The sequence below is a fragment of the Gouania willdenowi genome, chromosome 3 (genome assembly GCF_900634775.1).
Source record: "Gouania willdenowi chromosome 3, fGouWil2.1, whole genome shotgun sequence".
NCBI lineage: Eukaryota > Metazoa > Chordata > Actinopteri > Blenniiformes > Gobiesocidae > Gouania > Gouania willdenowi.
The window spans coordinates 7,739,687-7,761,607 of record NC_041046.1 but is presented as its reverse complement, the minus strand read 5'-3'; the positions used below and the strand labels follow the sequence as shown (position 1 = coordinate 7,761,607).

General features: G+C 36.4%; 1 protein-coding gene across 1 annotated transcript; it reads left to right on the top strand.

The window, feature by feature from the left end:
• The first annotated feature begins 11,060 nt into the window (after positions 1 to 11,060).
• LOC114455443 (COUP transcription factor 2-like) lies at positions 11,061 to 18,430 on the top strand. The gene is made up of 3 exons (XM_028436689.1): positions 11,061 to 12,048; positions 13,822 to 14,346; positions 18,016 to 18,430. The coding sequence occupies exons 1-3, from the start codon at positions 11,550 to 11,552 to the stop codon at positions 18,288 to 18,290; spliced, it is 1,299 nt and encodes a 432-aa protein (XP_028292490.1). The 5' UTR covers positions 11,061 to 11,549; the 3' UTR covers positions 18,291 to 18,430.
• Positions 18,431 to 21,921: the final 3,491 nt, after the last annotated feature.

Here is a 21,921-nt window from a genome sequence, read left to right as displayed (position 1 = left end):
CCTCTGCACACACCCAACACAGCATAACGTGGATGGCTGTTCATCATAGGAATGGGATCCACACAAGGTTCCTGCTGCTTAACAGAAGGTTTTCCTTGCCGCCATGATGAATTCATGTTGGGTGTGGGATACATATGTATGTGTATATACGTATATATGCATATGTGTGTATCCATAAAATGAAGAGTCCGTCCTTAAGACTGCTCTACTGTAAAGTGCCTTGAGATACCATTGGTTATGATTTGGCGCTATACAAATAAAGATTGATTGATAAAGATTGATTGATTGATTCCCCATACTTTTCTATTCATATTCACTTTATTATGGCTTTATACAGTATTCAGCTTTAATATGACTTCAATTTTCTTTCCTTTAAAAGGTAACAGCACAACGTTTCATTTATTGTGCGTATGATTTTGAACAGTTAATCCCAGGTGACATCCTGGTGGTTTTACTATCACTATAACTCTTCGTCATATTCTTTGGCTGTGTTATAAAAGTCATACTAAAGTACTACTTATACTAAGTTTGACATAAAAATTAGTATGTAGTGCATTCACATTAGATAGTATAAAAAGATTAGGTATGCGAGGAATACCTGGATGTACACTATATCAGGACATTTTTTAAGTGTGAACGGTGGGCACACTAGTCGTACTCATCTGTCCCATGATGCATTGCGAGCGGAACGTAAAATCGTCCTGTGACCAGCTTCAAGCTAAAAATCAAACATCCACTTTTCAAAAGAAAAGCTATTAGTTTTCAACACTTTAGTAATTAGAGCTCTTGTTTTGAAGGTAACCGGTAGCTTCGTCAGTAGTAAATGTTGGACAATATGGAATCTCTGAAATGTTGGAATGAAATGTGTTTCCATCGCTTTTATGGATGAACTGAACACATGTTGATATTATACTTGGTCACTTTCTCGCTTAAAATGTTTTCAGAACTTTCAAAAGTGGAGAATCAGCAGAAATATTTAGCCTCAGTGTGCTTCAGGTTTTTGTCGTTGTAGGTTTGAAATGCATCTTGGGAAACTTGGAAGTATACTTCAGTGGGAACGGTCACCATCCTAATTATACTTATAGTATACAGCAGACATACTCATTAGGGCTGGGCAATATATCTTGAGTCAAGATTTATATCGTATATCGCCAATTTGAGAAAAAATATTGAGATATGAGTTTTGGTCCATAGGCCCTAACATTCATTGAGTGTGTAGTATACAGTATAGTACATTAGTGTTCCATTTCAAACACAGCCTTTGTCAACACTTTGTCTCTATTACAGTAACTCATTTTCAGCAGTACAAATCAAAAGACCACCAGGTAAAGGTAAAGGTATGGTTAAAAGCGAAGAGGGGGTGGAGTTCATCTGAAAATATTCAACTCTGTGATTAATATTGACTAGAATGGATTTGTAACTAAAGTGAGCAGGGAAGGCGGAGTCAGAAGAAAACAACAGAGAGCGGCCTCATCCCGATTCCATGTGGTAAACGCTTTAGCCTTGACCTTCCACTGTTGATTGCTATTGGACATCAGCCATGTGTTTTTGTTAGCAGGCAGAGCTTAGCTTGTTTTGTGTGTGTGCGAGTGGTTGCTGGATGATTGCAACTCTGGCCGTCTGGAAGGACATGACAGCATACGCAGCCTTGGGACTAGTGCAGTATGAGTCAACAAGGAAGTGGCTGTATGGACAATTTCATGCAGCAATGATTTTCTATCAAAGGCCTCCAAAGACACCAGACCCATTTGAGCAGAACAAATAAAAAGTCACGGACAAGTCATTGTAACATTAGCATGGCACTCTTCAATAGGGGACTTTAATGTAAACAGTGATGTAACAATTAATGCTGTGAAGAGATTAGAAAAATTGTGTGATTAATTAATTATGCTCTGTATTTAATTAATCTAATTAATCTCTTTTTTAATCGCACCTAAAAATTGCTGATAAACGCCCTCAACTTTTTAACAAGTTTGAACAGATGCAGGCGTAACCATTTACAAAATCCATCCATCTTCATACCCGCTTATTCCCGTTTATCAGGGTCGCGGGGGTCTGCCGGTGCCAATCCCCGGCTCTCATAGGGCGCTGGGCGGGGATACACCCTGGACAGGGCGACAGTTCATCACAGGGCAACACAGACAGACAACCACTCACTCTCATTCACTCCTATGTGCAATTTAGAGACTCCAATCAACCTTACAGTCATGTTTTTGGATTGTGGGAGGAAGCCGGAGTACCCGGAGGCACGGGGAGAACATGCAAACTCCACACAGAAAGGACCCAAGTGTCCACCCCAGGGCTTGAACCCAGGACCTTCTTGCTGTGAGGCGGACGTGCTAACCACTAATCCACCGTGCGCCCCTACAAAATAATATATTAGAAATATAATAGAAAATACAAATGAAATAAAACGTCATATGTAGTGCTATAAGTTAGCATATCATAAACAGTAAGAACACTTTTCTGACACCGAACTTGTTACTTTTTCTCTCCTTCAAATAATATTTATCCAGTGAGCTTGTTCATTTGTCAGTCACAGCAGCATGTAGTAGTTAGCACTGTTCGAATGTCCGCACTAACTGTCCATTCTAGCTGCTACATCTTTAGCATTGAGGTGGTAGCAAAGGCTGCAAAGCTCCGGTAAGAAGGCAAAATCTTTCTTGTACAATTTGCACACAACTAGGCTTTAGTTTTCCATCCAAAGCCAAAAATTATTGCTGAGAAGCTCCACAGTCTCTTGTCTTGTACTGTAGTCTGTTCATCAGTATTATGGGTACACCGGGAACCAAGGGCGGACTGGCGTACGGGGACAACAGGGATTTCCCCGGTGGGCCGCTGGGTCGGGCCATGAGAAAGAGTAAAAGAAAGGGGGAATAAACATACCTGTCAGTGTCAAGTATCCCGTTTTAGCCGGGAAACTCCCGTATTTTACCCCTCTTTCTCGCCATCGTCCCGTATTAGTATTTTCCCATAAATATCCCGTATTTTAATGTAATAATAATTAAAAGATAAATAAATAAAAATACTCCTCTGCCTTACTAAACTGAATGCTATCAGTAGCCTCGCAAAGACTGCCACCATTTAGGCTGTTTTATAATGTAAGAATTAGGGCTGGGCAATATATCGAGATTCAAGAGGTATCGAGTTTTCTATTTTGACATATATCGAAATACTTGTTTTAGGAGATATTGCTTTTACTTCTCAGAACAAAATGTAAAGCTCAGTTAGATGGATTACTGAGTGCATTCTAACCCAGACCTTCCCCATAACAAGCCACACTACAGAACTCACTCACACGTGCTGTCGCTTACAGGTGAAAAAGCCAAAAGTGGCATATATTGTGCAGCTGTTTGGTAATAAATGTGCCTGTTTGGCATTTTGCATCGGTAAATTTAAGAATTGTCTTTCTAGTCAGACTTCATTTGAAATAAAATCATCAAGATTTATATCGTATATCATAATTTTGAGAAAATATATTGAGATCCATATCCCCCAACCATAGTAGGAATGTTCAGAGCATTTCAATGTCAACAAAGGTAAACCTACCAGATTCTAATCACATAATTGTATTTAGTAAGTGGTTGACAAGTGCCTACTTTAGATTTCCTGTACACTTGTCTTAAAACATAAGGGATAGTGGAGCTTGTTGGGGGGGGTGGGTCAGCAAAATGTTATAGTATCAATCATCTGTTTGTATTAATATCTACTACATGCTGTAAAATCACTTTCCTGCTGTAAATATTTTACTGTATGCCACTTAAGGGACATGAAACTTGTGTTGCCAGCTGGCTGGCTGGCTCTGCACATCCCACAGGAAGTGGGCCGGTCTGTCAATCACTCCACTTTCACCACCCAGTCCACCCCTGCGGGGAACTCTTGAATGAGAAAGGTTCCGCGCTGTTTGGAGTGCTATTTTTTAGCGCGTTACTTTTTCCTGTAATTAATTAACCGCAATTAATGCGTTAAAGTGACAGCAATAGTAACAACGCTCTCAAATTAAAATGAAGCATGTTACAAATACAAGTGAAAACAATACGTAACAAAATAGTTCTAATCGTGAATGAGCAAATTATCCTCACCTGAGTTCTGAAGTTCTTATTTGGCTCAAGTACCCCTTTCCGTGTACTTTTGAATCCATGTACCCCCTTTGTCCGACTAACACATTTTGATCAGAATATATGAAACAACTATAGACCATAATGATGGAATTAATTAGTTATAACACACATTTTAAATAATCTTATTTTGTAAATAAGTGGAATGAAGCCATATTTAGGCTTCCTGAATAGATTTATTTCTCTAGTTTTCATTATTTCCGGTCATCTCCTGCCTGATGTGGGACCAAGACGGACCTTTAATTTTGTGGAATTTTGTGTATTTTCTTGTTGTCTGTCCTCGTTTGTTGGTACTAAGTTATTCTATCTCTGTGTAGGATTTTTTGGTGTGGTTTGGTTGTTTCTCTGTTATTTTTGTGTATTTTGTAGTGATCTTCTCTCATTTAGTGTTGTCTTTTGTGTGTTGCTGGTGATAGTAATGTCTTGTCATTTGTCTGTTTTTTTTTATTATTCAGTATATTTTTCTTTTTTTGGGGGCATTTTTGTTGTAGTTTCCTGAGTTGCTGGTAATATTTAGTATTATTATCATTTTTAACAATTTTTTTTATAAAACCCCCATATTATTAATGCTTTTGTTTCTTAATTTTCCTCTCTCTCTCAAGCACCCCCTGTAGTGCCATTGTGTACCCCCATTTGAGAAACACTGTCTTAGACTGCTATGGTTACACAAATTCTGTTTGAAACAATACACAAACAACAAAACAATTGTGAAACCACTAAGGGTGTCTCAATCTGTTATTGATATCATACTTTGGTCAGATATCAGCAAAAAAAAACAAAAAAAAATACTGGTAAGCTACCAAGTCTATTCAAGACAGCACCTCTATCCACAATATTTCTTTTTTTATTGATGATTTATTGTTAATAATTGATCATTTTTATTAATTCATTGTATTTAATTGTGGAATATTTCTATGTTTATGGTTAAAATGTATGTAACCCATTGGTTATTAATAAAATGGGTCAGTTTTTCTCATACCTACTGTTTCTGACTATTGTTTTTTTTGTTTCAGTAATATCACTTGATCAAACATTTATAACATTTCACATTACAAAATAAAATACTGTAATACAAGTATCTAGGATTTGTGATGATATTGTATCAGAAAAACAGAGGTGACAATAATGGATTACAAGTACTCATGTTACTGTAACTGAATTGCTTCTATGGGTATTTCTACATCAATAACTTTACTTGTACTTAAGTACGTTTTAAAAGGTGTAAAATGAATATTTGCAGTTCTACACCCAACCGTTACTGAGTAAATTATTATTTTTTGTTTCAAAACAATCAACGGACATTGTGAAACATCAACCGACCAATCAGGTGAAACGTAATGGACGCCGCCAAAACAGCCTCAAAAGGAGGCTGTTTTCTCAGTTTTCAAGTGCATAAATGTAACTATACTTAGAGCCTGAGAATGTTTTTTCTATTTTGAATTAAATTTATTGGTGTTATTTTATTTTTCTAAATAATAGTACATTTTGAAAAACCTTTCATCTTATACAGATTAAATCAACTTCCCTTCCAATCATGCAAGATTTCGTCTCTTCCTATTTAAGTTTATATACATGGAATGTTTACTGTAGTAACTAGTAACTTTTACTTTGAGTACTATTTAATTGAGGTACTTTTTAGTTGCACTTGAGTATTTCATGTATGAATAGCTGTTTCCATTACCCTTGGAAATGTACAAAATCTAAATAGTGCAGTAAAAACTGGAAATGGAAACACCTGAATCTCTAAAAAAAAACACTCAAATACTACCAAAAATATTTTACACTTTCATGAGGAGGTATTTCAGGTGTTTCTATATTGAAATGTGTTGTAAAAGCTATGGAAACACTTTTTCCGCAAATACACGTCACAGAACGTGACGTACCTGGTCACATGACCACTTCTCTGAGAAAACATGACGTGGTACGTGTGGACAGAAGAGGAGACCGGGACATTTCTGAGCGTTATACAATACTTAAAAATTATTACTGCCACATTAGACTTGAAACAACAAAGGAATACGGAGTGTTATAAGGAGTTTTGGGGCATCCATCTTCCTGCAGCGAAGTCTCGTGGGATGAGATTTCATGGAAGTTACGAGGCTCCAAACAACCTTCAAAGGAAACACGTTCAAAGCGCAATTATACTTTGTCGATATTTATAGATATCGCTTTTATTTTGCAAAAATTTGTAATGGAAACCCAGCTACTTACTTATACTTGTACGAATACAATTTCAATCAAGTAGTAGTACTTCTACTTGAGTAGAATATATCAGTACTATTTACACCTCTGCAGATCGATATCCATATCGGCCAATACTCAAGTTAGCAATATCTGTATTGTATCTGAAGTGAAAAAGACATCCCTAGCAACCATAAATAAACCTTGAATACCCACTGCAAAACCCCAACAAAGAATGCCCACAAAAGTCCATATACACACTGAGACTTCACACACATTGTGGTCGAGTGTGTCGTGTAATGGCAAGAGTTTAACAGCAAGGCCTGAAAGCCTGTATTGTGTTCTTTGCAAGACTCTTTAACACACTTGCTGCAAGAAGCACTTTCAAAAAAAACCATTGAGGAAAATAATGTCTTAAAGTCTTTAATCTGGTTTTTACTGGGTTGCTTGGTGGGCTAAAGTTTAGTAATGATGCCTCTTAGCTAGAGTGTGCTTCTATAGTCCTTAATAGTACACTTTGTTATTCAAAGAAGATTCTCCCTAGCCAGAGGACTGAGCTTCTTTTTAGCTGTGAGTGGAGGCCTCGGCACTTGCTGCCTCTACAGCTTCTGTTGCATTGTTGGCAGAAGCACATCCTGTAGTGGAGGCAGGGGAACGCCTTCTCTGATGTTCAAGTCTTTATAAGTGACATTTTGTAAACACATTTATCACTTTTGACACAGGCCAATTTAAATAGTGCACAGACAGATGTAACTACATTTGGTATTGGGAGCATCATTTTGTATAGCGTTAAGGTTAATTCCCAGATAACACGCATATATGTCTCGCCGATGTCGGTTCAGATCGCGCATAAGCATTCTACTCCTAATGCGTCATTTTGTCTGTTCTTCCCCCCAAATTGGTGATACCACTTGTAAAATTGTAGAACTGTAAAATGTCACTTCCACGAAGCAGTTTTTGTGCTTGGGCTCTTTTGGGTATGCTGCTGAAAATACATTTATGATCATGAACTGTGTGTCTTTTTATTTTGTCCACACATAATAAGCTATTTAGTGGTAGTATTTTTTTTTGTGATATTGCCATATTCCTATCAGATTTAAGTAAATACTCGACAATGGATATGGAGATATTTATAGTAATTGAATGATCCGAGCTAAATAAAGGTTCATATAAGCTGTAGAGAGGCCACGCTGAGCATCTTTAATCCATCGTCCAAACATTGGCCAAACACCGATGTCTCCGTGACGTCTGCCCAATGAGCAAACGCTCTCCATAATACGTCTCGCCGATGCAACTTCATTCATCGTGCCGATGTCGGCGAGATGTATGTGTGCTATCGGGGTTTGTTGGTCAATCAGTTCACAGTGAAAGGTGAACTATTCGATCAAATTCTCTATTTGAGATCTACAGTATGCTTCTGGAAGGCCTGTTAAGCATCTCTTTTACTTTATTACCATATTAAAGCTGCACTATGTAGAATACCTTTCTCTGTTCCATTTCAAAACCGAAACAGAAACATAACCTCCCTTACCGGTGTCTTTGTGAACGCTCTTAGTGACTTTTGTTGGAGAATTTTCTGATGTTTTAGAGCAGCGGCTACTGTCGCCACCTCGTCCCCGCCAGAAAGCTCACAGAGGCGGCTGCTCTGAGCAGAGTGACAAGCATCAATCTGCATCCAGACTGTAAAATGAATTCACCTTGAATAAGCATGTCTTAGGTTTACACGCAATTTATCCCATCTGTTATCACTCTCCCTCTGAAACCTGTACCCTGCGCAGTCACGGGAATCCGCGAGGACGCAAAGCAGTCCGTTCCTCCCGAGTATGTTTGTGCCTTTAAACTGTTGCTTCTCCACCTTAGTCTACCTTTTTCTGCTTCATTTGCCGTGTCTGTTGTGTCTAACGCCATGATGGAGACTTCTGCTGGAACGTCCGCCATTACACTTGATATATGAACACTCTTAACTTCAGTCGAGCAGCCAATAGTAATGCCTAAAACAGCCCATGGAGAACACGTGTTTGTAGAAAGACCTCTGATTGGCTGCCATCTAGCGTCACACTCCTGTATTTCTAAAGCTCATTTACAGCCAGGAGAAGGAGAAGAGATTCACTGTCCACTCAGAACACTTTGGATTACAATATGATCAAAGATGTGAGTGAATTTTTGACCAAATGATGCCAAAAAAACGTACATACTGCAGCTTTAAATATTACTCCATCATGGTATGTCATTTTCACCATTCTGTTCTCTTTGGTTTCTCAGTCTGAAGATAATAGTTTGTGACCAAGAGTTCCTGATCCATTAAACCTGCCATATGTTAATTGATACTTGTTTATTGTTGTTTATTTTCTCTTTGAGTCTTTACAAATCCCAACAGATGTAGGCAGATATTTGTCACTTCTGAGCTAGAGACTAACTGAGGTTTCTCATTGAATGTTTTTCCCTAACCACAAGTATAAATGTTGAATGCTTGCCAAACTTTTCTCATTCACCAACAACAATGAATGAATAGGGTTCAAATATTCTCACATCAACTGATTGTTTGATTTTTTTTTTCTTTCTTTCTTTGGTGATGTATGCGAAATCCACCTGTACATCTGGAGACTATGTGTCCATATATTGAGAAGTGTCAAACAAAACTGCCAATTACTACCAGGGTCAGGGTTTGTGTGTGCATGCTTGCTGATTTTTTTGTTTAAACTTTTCTCCTTTCTCCTTATGAATTTGTTTTATGAATTTTCAAATATTATCAATTTCCCTTATATTAAAGCAGACATAGGCAACAGGTGAACCAGGGGCCACATGTGGCCCGTGGTCTAATTTTGTGCATCCCCCATAACAAATCCCCAAAATTTGTATTTCAAGAAATTGGAAGGAAGAAAAGCCCAACATATAATAATAATTAATAATAATAATAATTATAATAATTCCCAAAACACACAAATCAATAGCAAAATGCCTAAAGAACACGCACATACACACACAAAAATAATAAAAAAACACACAAAATGACAACAAAGACAGACACAACAACCACTTAAACAAACAAAATGACAACAAAAACACAAAAAACAACAACACGTTTCAAAATAGCTCCAAAGATACACAAACTGTCAACAAAATTACACAAAATGACAGAAAATTATAGCAAACAACAAAAACACACAAAATGTCTCGAAAAACCCTCAAAATTACTGAAAACTAACAAAACCACAAAGAGAAAAAAATGCTGACATAAGCGTTGATAATGTGGCCCTCGGATCACATACAATGACATTTTTGTGGCCCCTCGCTGTGATAGTTGCCTATCCCTGTATTAAAGCATGATCAAATTTAATCTTCTGGTAGATTTATACCATGCACTTTTATGATGATGATTTTGTATTGAATCTTTGTGCACTTGAATGTTGTTGGGAGGGGCATGTGCAATTCCATTGTAGTTGTGCAATGACAATAAAATGATTCTATTCTATTCTGTTTTGCCCTTTAGAGCAGTGGTTTTCACACCTTTTTGGCTCGAGTACCCCCTTTCTCTTACTTTTGAATCCAGATAGACAACAACATTTTGCTCAAAATACTATGAAAAAACAACTATAGAGCATAATGATGGAATGAATGAGTGATAACACACATTTTAAAGAATATCATGTTGTAAATAAGTGGAATGAAACAGTATTTAGTTTTTATCACGTTCTGTCGTCTCCCGCCTGATGTGGAACCAAGACTGACCTTTGTATTTTCAGTTCTTGTTCTAATCCAGATCATTTCTATCATCACTTTGCGTGTTTCTTTGTGTCAGATTGTATGTTTTTGGTGTCATTTTGTTGTTGTTTGTCGGATCTTTTTTATTATTCAGTATGTGTTGTCATGTTTGTGTGTTGCTGTCGTCGTTTGGTTGTTTCTTATGTCATCTTGTTTGTTTCTCTGTTATTTTTGTGTATTTTGTTGTGATCTTGTGTATGTTTCTCTCATTTACTGTGTCTATGTTGTCGTTTTGTGTGTTGCTGGTAATAGTAAATATTTTTCTCTCTGCGTTTTAGTGTCATTTTGTGTATTTTGTTTACATTTCACTGTTGTTTTTTTATAATTCAGTATTTTTCTCTTATTTTGTGTGTTATTGCTGTCATTTTGTGAATTGCTGGTAATATTTAGTATGATTATCATTTTTAACTAAAAAATATACATTATAAAACCCCATATTTTTAATGCTTTCATCTGTTAAGTTTATATCTATCTCTCTCTCTCTCTAGTACCCCCTGTAGTGCCATTGCGTACCCCCATTTGAGAAACAGTGCTTTAGAATAATGTCCAGCTCAGTGGTTTTGGTTAGGACACTAGATGGCATCACATTGCTGCAGAGTGATTCTTCATTTGCTTTCCAGTGAATGTACAAGCTTTAGATGCAAACACACAGGGGTCTTTCCTAATATTTCTGGGAGATTGAGAGAGAAGAGCTTTGACAGATCTCAGCAGGAGGCCCGGTCAGGCAGCCATAACACTCATGCGCACAAACACGCGTTCTCACGCACACACGGAGAGAGAAGGAGGGCAGAGGAAAAGCCCTCACAGGAAAGATTAGTGGGAAGATAAGGACTCTCGCCTCCCTCCTGCAAATCCAAACGTACCTCCACTCCACTCCACTCCGCCATAGCACCGGCCGGCCCCTGCGCAGCGCAGCTAGCTCCGCCCCTGAGTCACGTGCGTCACCCAGTCCCATTCGGTGACGCAGAGCTCTCCTCCTCCGTCCCGGAGCGAAGCATCACCAAAACCATCCTCCATCACCGCTCTCGGTCTCTCCTCTCTTCTGCTACTCTTAATGTAACTTGTGACTGATTGGGGGAGCAGGGAGCTTGTGGGGAGCCTGGTCAGGTGTAGGCTATCCATGCTCGTTCAAGGACCTGCTCTGGCGACTTTCATTTTAAATCTGGACACAAAGAAGAGAAAGAAAGATAAAAATTTGGGATGAGGTTGTGTTTTCCTTGGTGGATTCCTGCCGTGTTGCTGTCTCCCACTGGGGATGTTACTGTGCGTGCTGAATGTAGCGGTCGCGCCGCGTCAGGGTGACTATTGGTTATTTTACTTGTCAAGTCGCGCGTAATATTTGTAAATTATAAGCTCTATTGTTTTTGTATTGAGCTGCCACTTGGACTTCTTTTTGTCAAACGATGTTGCACTTGTTTTGAGTGTATTGACGGAAATTTGGCTGCGTTTAAATTATTGCGTGAGAAGTGGAAAGTTGGAAAGTTAGATATGGCGATGGTAGCGTGGAGAAACAGCGACGGGGTCGTCGGGGACGGCCGCGGGGCTCTGTCGTCCCCGGTGTCTCTTCCCGGAGAGATAACGGGACACATGAATCCTACAACGTCTCTGGAAATACCTCAAGCATCAGCGGCGGGTCAGGCAGTGGCAGTGGCCCCCCAGGGCCCCCCGCCGCCCAACGCCACCGCCAGCTCCAGCAACAACAACAATAACAACAACGGTACCTCGTCCTCTTCCTCCTCTTCCTCGTCCATGGACAAACAGCAGAGCCAGCAGATCGAGTGCATCGTGTGCGGAGACAAATCCAGCGGGAAGCACTACGGACAGTTCACATGTGAGGGATGTAAGAGCTTCTTCAAACGCAGCGTCCGGAGGAACCTGACGTACACCTGCAGGGTGAACAGGAACTGTCCCGTAGACCAGCACCACCGCAACCAGTGCCAGTACTGTCGGCTCAAGAAATGCCTCAAAGTCGGCATGAGGAGGGAAGGTAGGGCGTCATTATATTACATTAATATCACACAGTAAACTGTATATAGTCCGCGCTGTGTCTCACTCACTACCAACAATATGTTCCCATTTTCTTTGAACACACCTTCCCTTTTATGGAGTGCTAATATTTTTATGTAGCCTAGCTTGTGTCACTGTTAATTGTAGCATGTTTTATGTGTCCTTTGTCTCGCCACAAACAGTGTAAATAAATATCAGCAGCCTTTTTAAAAACCACAAAATAACAAACACACTGTGTATGTTTATAGTGTATATGGTATATATATTTTACAGCCTACCGTTCATAGTGTCCAGTGTTAGCGGCTTAGCTAGCATCATGTAGCATGTTAAGTCGCTGTAATGTCCGCCTGAGCCTCTATTAGTCACTAATATAACATTTATATTACACTTTTAGTTTCCCATTAAATAGGCTACTTGTTAATTAAAATAATATTTAGGGAAAATTACACAATTTAAACATAAATGGGCGCATGCAGTGTGTGTGTGTGTGTGTGTGTGTGTGTGTGTGTGTGTGTGTGTGTGTGGCCAAGCTGTTAGCCTGCTAATGTTTACATATTTTCATTTTATTGCTTTAACTTATTATTAAATGTATTAATTTCATTTACATGATTTATTTATAACACATGACCTAACAAATGATTTATTTACTAATTAACCCAGACCTTGTTTAAAGAAAATGCTAAATATGAAAGAATTTCTTGAATATTTTGTTTTTTTAAATGTATTTATTTTATTTTTTTAAAGGCTCAAAACCTTGTTTTGGCCTACAATTTTAGTCTGTTTATTACTGAGTTAGATGTGATTTCTCTGCTTACTTCGTGAGCATATGATTGAGAGGGAGATTTTTAATCATGTTATTGTTGATTGAATGTTTTTACTGCTGATTTTAATGTTCTTATTGATTTTTAAGCTGTTGGGCGTTTCCTGTTGCACTTTTTGATCATGTAGAGCACGTTGAGTTGCCTTGTGTATGAAATGCGCTATACAACTACATTTGCCTTGCCATTAAAAAAAACACACACACACAATTAGTCAATGGCAATTTTTAAAAAAAACAACATTAAAAAAAAAATAAAAACTCGATGAGGATAATAAACTTAACTTATTCAAATGCAAAGAACAAAAAACGAAGCAAAAGGAGGTAATTTAAGGAAAATAAAATAAAAAGCAAAAATATTGCACATCAACAAATAAGGTACATCCAGGCTCCCATATGAGTTGGACATATAAATATAGATATTTGAATATAAAAATGTAAATGTGAGCATATCCACACCAGGAGATGATCAGGGTGTCACTTGTTTATTGAACACAAATTAGCAATTACAATTACAACAGTTTAAATTACAACAAAATATAACACATAATAACTAAGAATAAAACGAAAAACAAACACACACAAAAAAAAACAGGAAATTATCTTTTATTTTGAAAACACTGTAATTTCCCTCCTGATACAGACTCTAATCATGATGGCAAAATATCATATACATCAAACCAAAAGGGCCAAAACGGACATCATTTTGAAAACGACATCAATTCTTCAATACTATGAAATATGTTAAAAACTAAAACGCTGTTAAACGGCACCATTCATTCTGTAAACATTGGAAACCTGAACACACACCGTTAAATGTTTTCCCGCTGATCAATCACTGGCACGTGCATTTAACATGTCAGACACAAAGTCATATTTTTATATATGTTTTAAGGGGTTTGTTGGTGTTTTGAAATCGTCACTATATTTCTGCAGCCGTCCAGAGAGGCCGGATAGCCACCCAGTCGTACCACGGTCAGTTCGCCCTGACCAACGGGGACCCGCTGCACTGCCACTCCTACCTGTCGGGCTACATCTCTCTCCTGCTGCGGGCCGAGCCCTACCCCACCTCCAGGTTCGGCTCCCAGTGCCTGCAGAACAACAACATCATGGGCATCGAGAACATCTGCGAGCTGGCGGCCAGGATGCTGTTCAGCGCCGTGGAGTGGGCCCGGAACATCCCGTTCTTCCCGGACCTGCAGGTCCCGGACCAGGTGGCCCTGCTGCGGCTCACGTGGAGCGAACTGTTCGTCCTCAACGCGGCCCAGTGCTCCATGCCGGTCCACGTCGCTCCGCTGCTGGCTGCCGCGGGCCTACACGCCTCCCCGATGTCCGCGGACCGGGTGGTGGCCTTCATGGACCACATCCGGGTCTTCCAGGAGCAGGTGGAGAAGCTGAAGGTGCTGCACGTGGACACGGCGGAGTACAGCTGCATTAAGGCCATCGTACTGTTCACCACAGGTAAATATAGATATAGATATAGTATATATATATATATATATATATATATATATATATATATATATATATATATATATATATATATATATATATATATATATATATATAGTTGGGGTTGGGGTCACTTATGTAATCTAATTGATAATCAATTACAATTATGGCATAATTGCCATTGTAATTTTAAAAAATCTGTTGCTGTCGTAATCGTAATGAAATTGTAATTGAGTTCAGATAATTGTAATTGCCATGGAAATTCTATTAAAAATTGTCACTTATTATTTATTGCAAAACTGGTGGACCATGTTACAGTTCTTAATGTACAGTTCTACACTTATTAAAATATATTTCATATTAATATATGTTTCATATCAAGATTTCCCACGTTTAAAAAAAAAAAAATGGAATCGAGGTGTACACTGACACAAAAAAGGCTCAGACGCCCACACCAAAAATATTAAAACCTATATTTTCATTGATTAGGAAGTCTAACAAGCTGATCAATAGATAGGAAATACATTAGATAATAGATATTTGTTTATAGTGTATTTTACAGCTGATTTAGAACCCGTTATCATAAGAGATGCTAACAGAAAGCTAACACAAGAAGGTTAACTTTTATTAGGTTATTTATTTTCAAGCTCTGTAATTGTGATTGAATTTCAGTAATTGAGAATGTATTTTCTATTGATTTTTGTAATGGAAAAATCGTAATTGACCCCAAAACTTTTTCTGCACAAGGCTTAAGAACTATAAAAGTATAAACCACACTGTAAAAATGTATTCAACTGTTTTAAAACAGTGATAAAGTTTTAAATGTAGATTTAAGTTTGAAATGATAAACATACCAACATTGAATTTAATTTAATTTTTTGATTATTTAAAAGGCACAATGCACATTAATAAACAGACATGCTGTAAATGAGTCAGATTTAGCCAAAATAGGCTAGTTTTCATCTGGTGTTTTAAAAGGCAAAATAGAATGTAAAAGGTATTAAAACACAGAGAGAATAGAACATGACTAAAGAGAACAAGTATGATAAATAACATTATTTACTGATAAAACAAAGCACCAAACCAGGACTAACACTTCACAGTATATTACAACAGGAAAATAGTAAATCCATCCATTGTTATGAAGGTTATTGCACAAAATCTCATCAATGAAGGCCTAAAAAAGCAGTGAATCAAATAGAACGCATAAAAATTTTTTTTTTAAAAATCTAAAGTGAACTATGTGTTTAAAAAAAAAAATTTTAAAAAAAATGTACACCTACAAAAGTGTATAAACCAGATTTAAAAAAAAAAAAAGTAAAATTAGGAAAAAAGTAAACAAGTGAGGACCCATATCTGTTATATTTTTATTCAACAAGTCTCTGGGATCCATATACACATATTTTCCTAAAGCATCACAGAAGAAAAAATAAATAATGATTTATTATTTTTTTCTGCAGTAGAAAAATAAAAAAATTCTTCCCTTGTGTAACTTATATAATGTTTTTCACTACGGGACTCTGATCTGCATTGAACTTACATGACCTTCCTCAGTTCTTAAAGACACAGTTACACCTCACGTGACAAGTTACAGTCATCTCATTATCATTGCATTTAAAATGGCAGTGAGGGATGTTGTAGGTTTACAGCTCACATCTAAATCATTCAGCCTTTAAATATAATATATATATATATATATATATATATATATATATATATATATATATATATATATATATATAAAACAACATGAATGACATGTTATGTCGGAATAGGGATTTAATGTTGCTAAAGGGTTTTAGTTCTTTTTTTGTAATACTTGGATTATGACAAATGTAACTCCTTTTTTTTAAATGCAACAATCTATCTGCCAAAAATATGCTAATTAACAAAACTTTTTTGTATTTTTTTGTCTAAATATTTTAAGAAATGTATTATCTTAAACATTAAATGATGACAAATTAGATCATGCAGTTTTTTCTTCTCTAAAGCAATGAAAGGAGTTACATTTGCTTTAGAAAAGAAAAAATGCATGATCTAATTTATGACATCATTTAATGTTTAAGATAATACATTTCTTAAAATATTTATAGACGAAAAAATTAAAATGTTTTGTTAGCATATTTTTGGCAGATAGATTGTTGTATTAAAAAGAAATAATGGATCAAAGAAACAGGAAGCTGCAGTAAATAGATCAAAGGTCTCCCATGTAGATCTATTTTAGTCCCCACGAGCACATCTTAGCACGTGCCTGTAAAGTGGGACACAGTAACCGTGCTTTAACCCTTGCTCCATCCGGCCTGCAGCGACAGAGTGCAAACAGAGGGCTGTGTGTGTGTGTGTGTGTGTCACACTACTATACAACCAAATCTATAATCTCAACATTCTCGTTAGGTTTTGATCACAGCATCAAAGCCATCTTTGGTTCCAGATGGTGTGAGTTTGGTTTGTTGCAGCTTCAGGACAAATAAGCACAATTTTCCACCATTTGCCGCATGCAATTATTACTGAAATGAAGACTTTTCTGGACTTAAACCTCACGTTTTTGATCTATTTAATGCTATCTATTTTATTTTAGATGTGATTGTGTACTTACTATTAATGACTGATAGTAGTGTTCAAATAGAAGCTTTTGAGGAAGCTTCAAATATGCATTAAGAGGAAAATGTATAAAGCATTTATTTTAGATTTACATTTAGAAAAAAAATGATACTGTATATTACAAACATTGATAATTTTAGGAAAACTACAACCCTATAGATTTTATTAGCTAATTGCAATTATTTAGATTTTAAATAGGTTTTTTTTTTTTTTTTTTTTTTAATGTAGAACAAAGTTTAAAGGGAATTTGTGATGTTAATATTTTAAATGTAAATATTTTCTCTTCAGAATCAGAATCCATTTATTTGTCATTGCACAAAAGCACAACAAAATAAAATGAAAAAACATAGCAGCTCTCAGAAATTAGTCCCACAATATATGTGTGTGTATATATAAATACAACGGCCAATATAAAATTATAAAAAGGAAAAGGGGAGAATGGATATTTATTTATATATTATATTATACAGGTTCCCCACGGTCATGAAATTCCTGGAAAAGTTATGGAATTTGAAAAACCGATTTTCCAGTCTTGAAAAGTCATGGAATATTTTAACTGTTTTGGAAATATAGTCTATTTTATTCTAATGTTTAAAATATGTTAAACCCCAAAGATGTTCAACATTATCTCAAAGTGAAAGTGCTGCATACTGGAATTATGAGATCTCACTAATTCACAGAAATTCTCTCTCAGCCTCATTAATAAAAGTGTGTGTAGATAAGATCACTTCAGCTGGCGTACGCTGAAAACCAGGAAATGCATACGCAAAATAAAAGATCTTAGCGCTTCAGAACTAAGTCATGGAAATTTGGTGAAATCTTTTGGAAAACTTTTCAAAAATAATTGTGAAAAACTTCTGGGAACCCTGATTATATTATATTATATTATATTATATTATATTATATTATATTATATTATATTATATTATATTATATATGTATACATCTTGTATTGCCACTTAAGTTTCTATTTCTGAACACATCCATCATTACTGATGCAGCTCAGGGTTGATTCTGCATTTAATATACTACAAGCTATAGACGTATAAACATCTTGTTCTCTCTCTCTCTCTGCAGACGCCTGTGGTCTCTCAGACATGGCCCACATAGAGGGTCTCCAGGAGAAATCCCAGTGTGCTCTGGAGGAGTACGTGAGGAGCCAGTACCCCAACCAGCCCAACAGGTTTGGGAAGCTGCTGCTCCGCCTGCCCTCCCTCCGCACCGTCTCCTCCTCCGTCATAGAGCAGCTCTTCTTTGTGCGTTTGGTGGGGAAGACCCCCATAGAGACTCTGATCAGAGACATGCTGCTGTCAGGCAGCAGCTTCAACTGGCCGTACATGCCCATCCAGTAGGAGATCCAGGCCACCGCCACCAATAAACTCCCACTCCCACAAAGAAGAGGAGGAAACTCTTTTCATAATCACACTATTTAAGGATACAAATTGAATTCTGGTATTTTTGGAATTTTGGACTCGAGATGAAACATCTGCCTTTTGCTGTTTCCTAAAGAAAGAAAAAAAAAAGCAGCCAGAGTGAAATAATTTGACTCCATTGGCAGATTTTTCACCAAGAGTATAAAACTGTAAACCTGACTGTTCAAAGTCATTAAATACTGTAGATTAAGTTGTTTATATTCAAAGTTATAGAAAAAGTTGGTGTCATGTTTTTTTTTCTTTTTTCAGTTAATTTAGCTAATATTTTTTGAGTAAATGGAACTATATAACTTAAAAACACAACTTATTATACTTAAGTAATTACATGCTAAGATTGATAAAGTCCTGTTATTTCTGTTGTTTCAAATAGGGATTATTTAAAAATAAACTTAATTCATTTAACACTTTAATTTAACATCAACTTAAAAAAATCACTTTTAGTTGTGGTAATTTATTCAGGTTTACAGTGCACTGTTAATCAACATAAAAAGGTTGGATGACTCACTACTTGTGCTTTTTGATAACAGTTAAATTGAAGCGTTTGAATGAATTAAGTTTATTTTAAATAATCTCTATTTGAAACAACGCGAATAACAAGACTTTATCAATCTCAGCATGTAATTACTTCAGTATATTAAGTTGTGTTTTTAAGTTGTGCTTACTTATAAACAAATATAGTTCCATTTACTCAAAAAATTTTAGTTAAAGTAACAGAAAAAGGAAGAACATGTGACACCAACTTGACATAATTAAGATAGTAGAACTTTTTCTATAAATTTGAATATAAACTACTTCATCTACAGTATTTAATGACTTTGAACGTTGGGGTTTACAGTGTAACGACATGACCAGTTGCTCATGGTGAGACTTGACTGTTTAGGGACCTTTTACTATGTTATTTTTGGGCTAACAAACAATATTTATTGGACCTGTGTATATTTATCGTGCTTGTAAATTATGATTTCATTCCTTTTTCTGCGAGTGTTTTATGTATATTTCTGACCCGGCTTGTGAGAGACCCTCTGAGGACCGTCTCGTCCCATCTCTTGTTGTTTTGTTTATTCTGTTGTTGTGTTCCAGACATAGCACTTTGTACGATAGAACCTTTTTTTTGACCTGAGATTGGAAAGGGAGATTTTCACTTGGATTTAGTCACTTTAAAGGGTTTTTTTTTTTTTTTTTTTTTTTTTAAATCATCGATAAAAGCAAAAACTCTCTGGAAACTGCACTTACCCTGCCATTGGTATGACATTGCGTGGAAATAACCTTGTAGTTTGATCTTTAGTTTTTCATATAGATTTGTTGTGAGATCTTTTTTTTTTTTTTTTTTTCCTGGTACCCCAATATTTAATTTTTACCTTTGTCCTCAAGAGAAAATTAAAAAGGCACATTAATTACAATTATTTTTGTAAATTTTGTCACTTTTCTACTATTAAGTTTTGTTTGATCTAAATTGATCAATAATGATGAAATTGAATATTTCCTTGGTGATTATGGTTGAATGTTCAATAGTTAAAAATTCTTCTGATATTTTTGTAATGGGGGGTTAAAGTCAAATCTGTCTTCATTACAGCTCATTTCTCATGGATTGAAAATCAATATTAATAACAAATGTGTTGCCAAAAGTACTGTACCTGTGACATCTATTATTGGACTGTTTCTAAATGGAATAAAGTCCTGTAACATTCCAACACCAAGACGTAAAGTGCTGTGACGCCTGCATTTATGAGCCCATGGCCAAATAAATGCACGATAGAGCGCTGCAGGGTATTGCTGGATTAAACGTGTGTGTGTGTAGGGTCTTGTGTATATTTTTGTTTACTTCTTTTTTGACATCCACTCTGATGTACTGTGAAAGCATATTGGTTAACATATTCGTACCGTATTAAATTATAACTCAAGATTTATAAATAAAGTGTATTTGGTTTATTTTTGCTATTTCAGCTCTTTGGTGTTTGTGTGTGTGTGTGTGTGTGTGTGTGCAGATTGGTGATTAAAAACTTGTTTGTGCAATGTAAAAAGTAAAAAAAAAAAATCATAAAATCTTCTATTGGAAGCCATTTTAATATTATACTTGAGACTTGTTTTTGTATTTACCAGAGTTTAAATTCAACAAGTAAGAGAATAAATGACACTACATGCCCAATATGTGCTTTTATTTTTTTAAAGAATAATTCAAGGTTGTTTTTTTTTTTTTTTTGTTTGATCATATTTAAATGACCAATTATTGTGTATTTCTTGTGTATCTATTTAATTTAGGATTATTTTGTTTGTGCCATTATTAGCCTATAGCTGCAGCTGCTCTCTTGTTTTAAAAAGTCAATAAATGTGGGAAAGTCCCAAATGTCAAAATGACAATAATTGCTTAACCATCAAACAAACTTTGACTTCATTTTGTTGATATAAAATTACTATCTAAATAATAATAATCATAATAATCATAAATGCCTAATTAAACAATAACATAGGCTATTAAATACATATTTAGAAACACCTCGAGAATGCAGTAGAAATATAAAAAAGATAAAGTATTCAGTAGTGGTTAAAAATAAATAAATAAAATGGTTTTATCAAAGTATGTGTGTGTGATGTGGGTTTTTTTTTTTTTTAAACATGTTGGCTGTTTTCTGGCCCCGTCCTCCGTCCATTCAGAGGGAGACCCCCACCCCCTCCCCCTCCATCAGAGAACGGAATAAAGATGGCCTTGAATGGTGTGTGTGCTGTGGCAGATTGTGGAGGACAGAGAGGATTAAAGCGGTTTCTGCTCTTCTTAGCGGACAGAGAGCTAATGAGGGGCCCCTGGACGCCCTGTCACTACAGTTTACCCTGAGGACGGTGAAGCCCCCCGCTCCACGGCCTCCGGGTGTTCGGGGCCAAAGGGCCAACGGAAAACAATATGCTTTTCCCCACACACATACATACGAACCGGAGCCGTGGGCTGTGAAACCGAGCCGCACGGAACCACCACAGTACTGGTCTGATCCGATCCGCTCACTGCGCTAATGAACCTTTTAAGTGAAATCAGCTGCTGCTGTTTGTAGGACCTGTAGGAATCAACCAATCAGCGTTCAGGATTGAGCGTGAGCAGCCAATCATTTCGCATCATGTGTTACGTGAAATATTAATATTCACTGAGTGTCAGGCGAACACTGCACTCATTTATTTATAAGCAGTGGATATGAAGTCTATATCTATATTATAATGTTAGAGTGATCTCATCAAACAATTTAAATTACTTCATAAAAATAAATTAATTACTTTGTGCTCAGTTCTGTAAATTTGGATGATTTTTTTCCCCCTTTTAAATGAATTAATTTATTTTGCATCTTTTGGAATTTTGTGTTTACAGGGTTTTTTTGTGTCGTTTTTGTTGTTGTTGTTGTTGTTTTTGTTTTGCATATACACTCAGACACTATAAAAGACATGTTTCAGACTTTCGTATTTCAAAATTCGTTATCAAAGTAAAAAAAAAAAAAAAAAAAGTCAGTCAGCTTTATTCCACAAGACATGTGCGGAAATTGAAATTATACTGTTCTCTCTGCCAGAAACA

What these genes read in the sequence shown, in the direction of transcription:
- LOC114455443 (XM_028436689.1), top strand. Translation starts at nt 11,550, where the DNA reads ATGGCGATGGTAGCGTGGAGAAACAGCGACGGGGTCGTCGGGGACGGC. An exon ending in AGTCGGCATGAGGAGGGAAG is followed by an intron (nt 12,049 to 13,821) that starts GTAGGGCGTCAT and finishes ATATTTCTGCAG; the next exon opens with CCGTCCAGAGAGGCCGGATA. An exon ending in CATCGTACTGTTCACCACAG is followed by an intron (nt 14,347 to 18,015) that starts GTAAATATAGAT and finishes CTCTCTCTGCAG; the next exon opens with ACGCCTGTGGTCTCTCAGAC.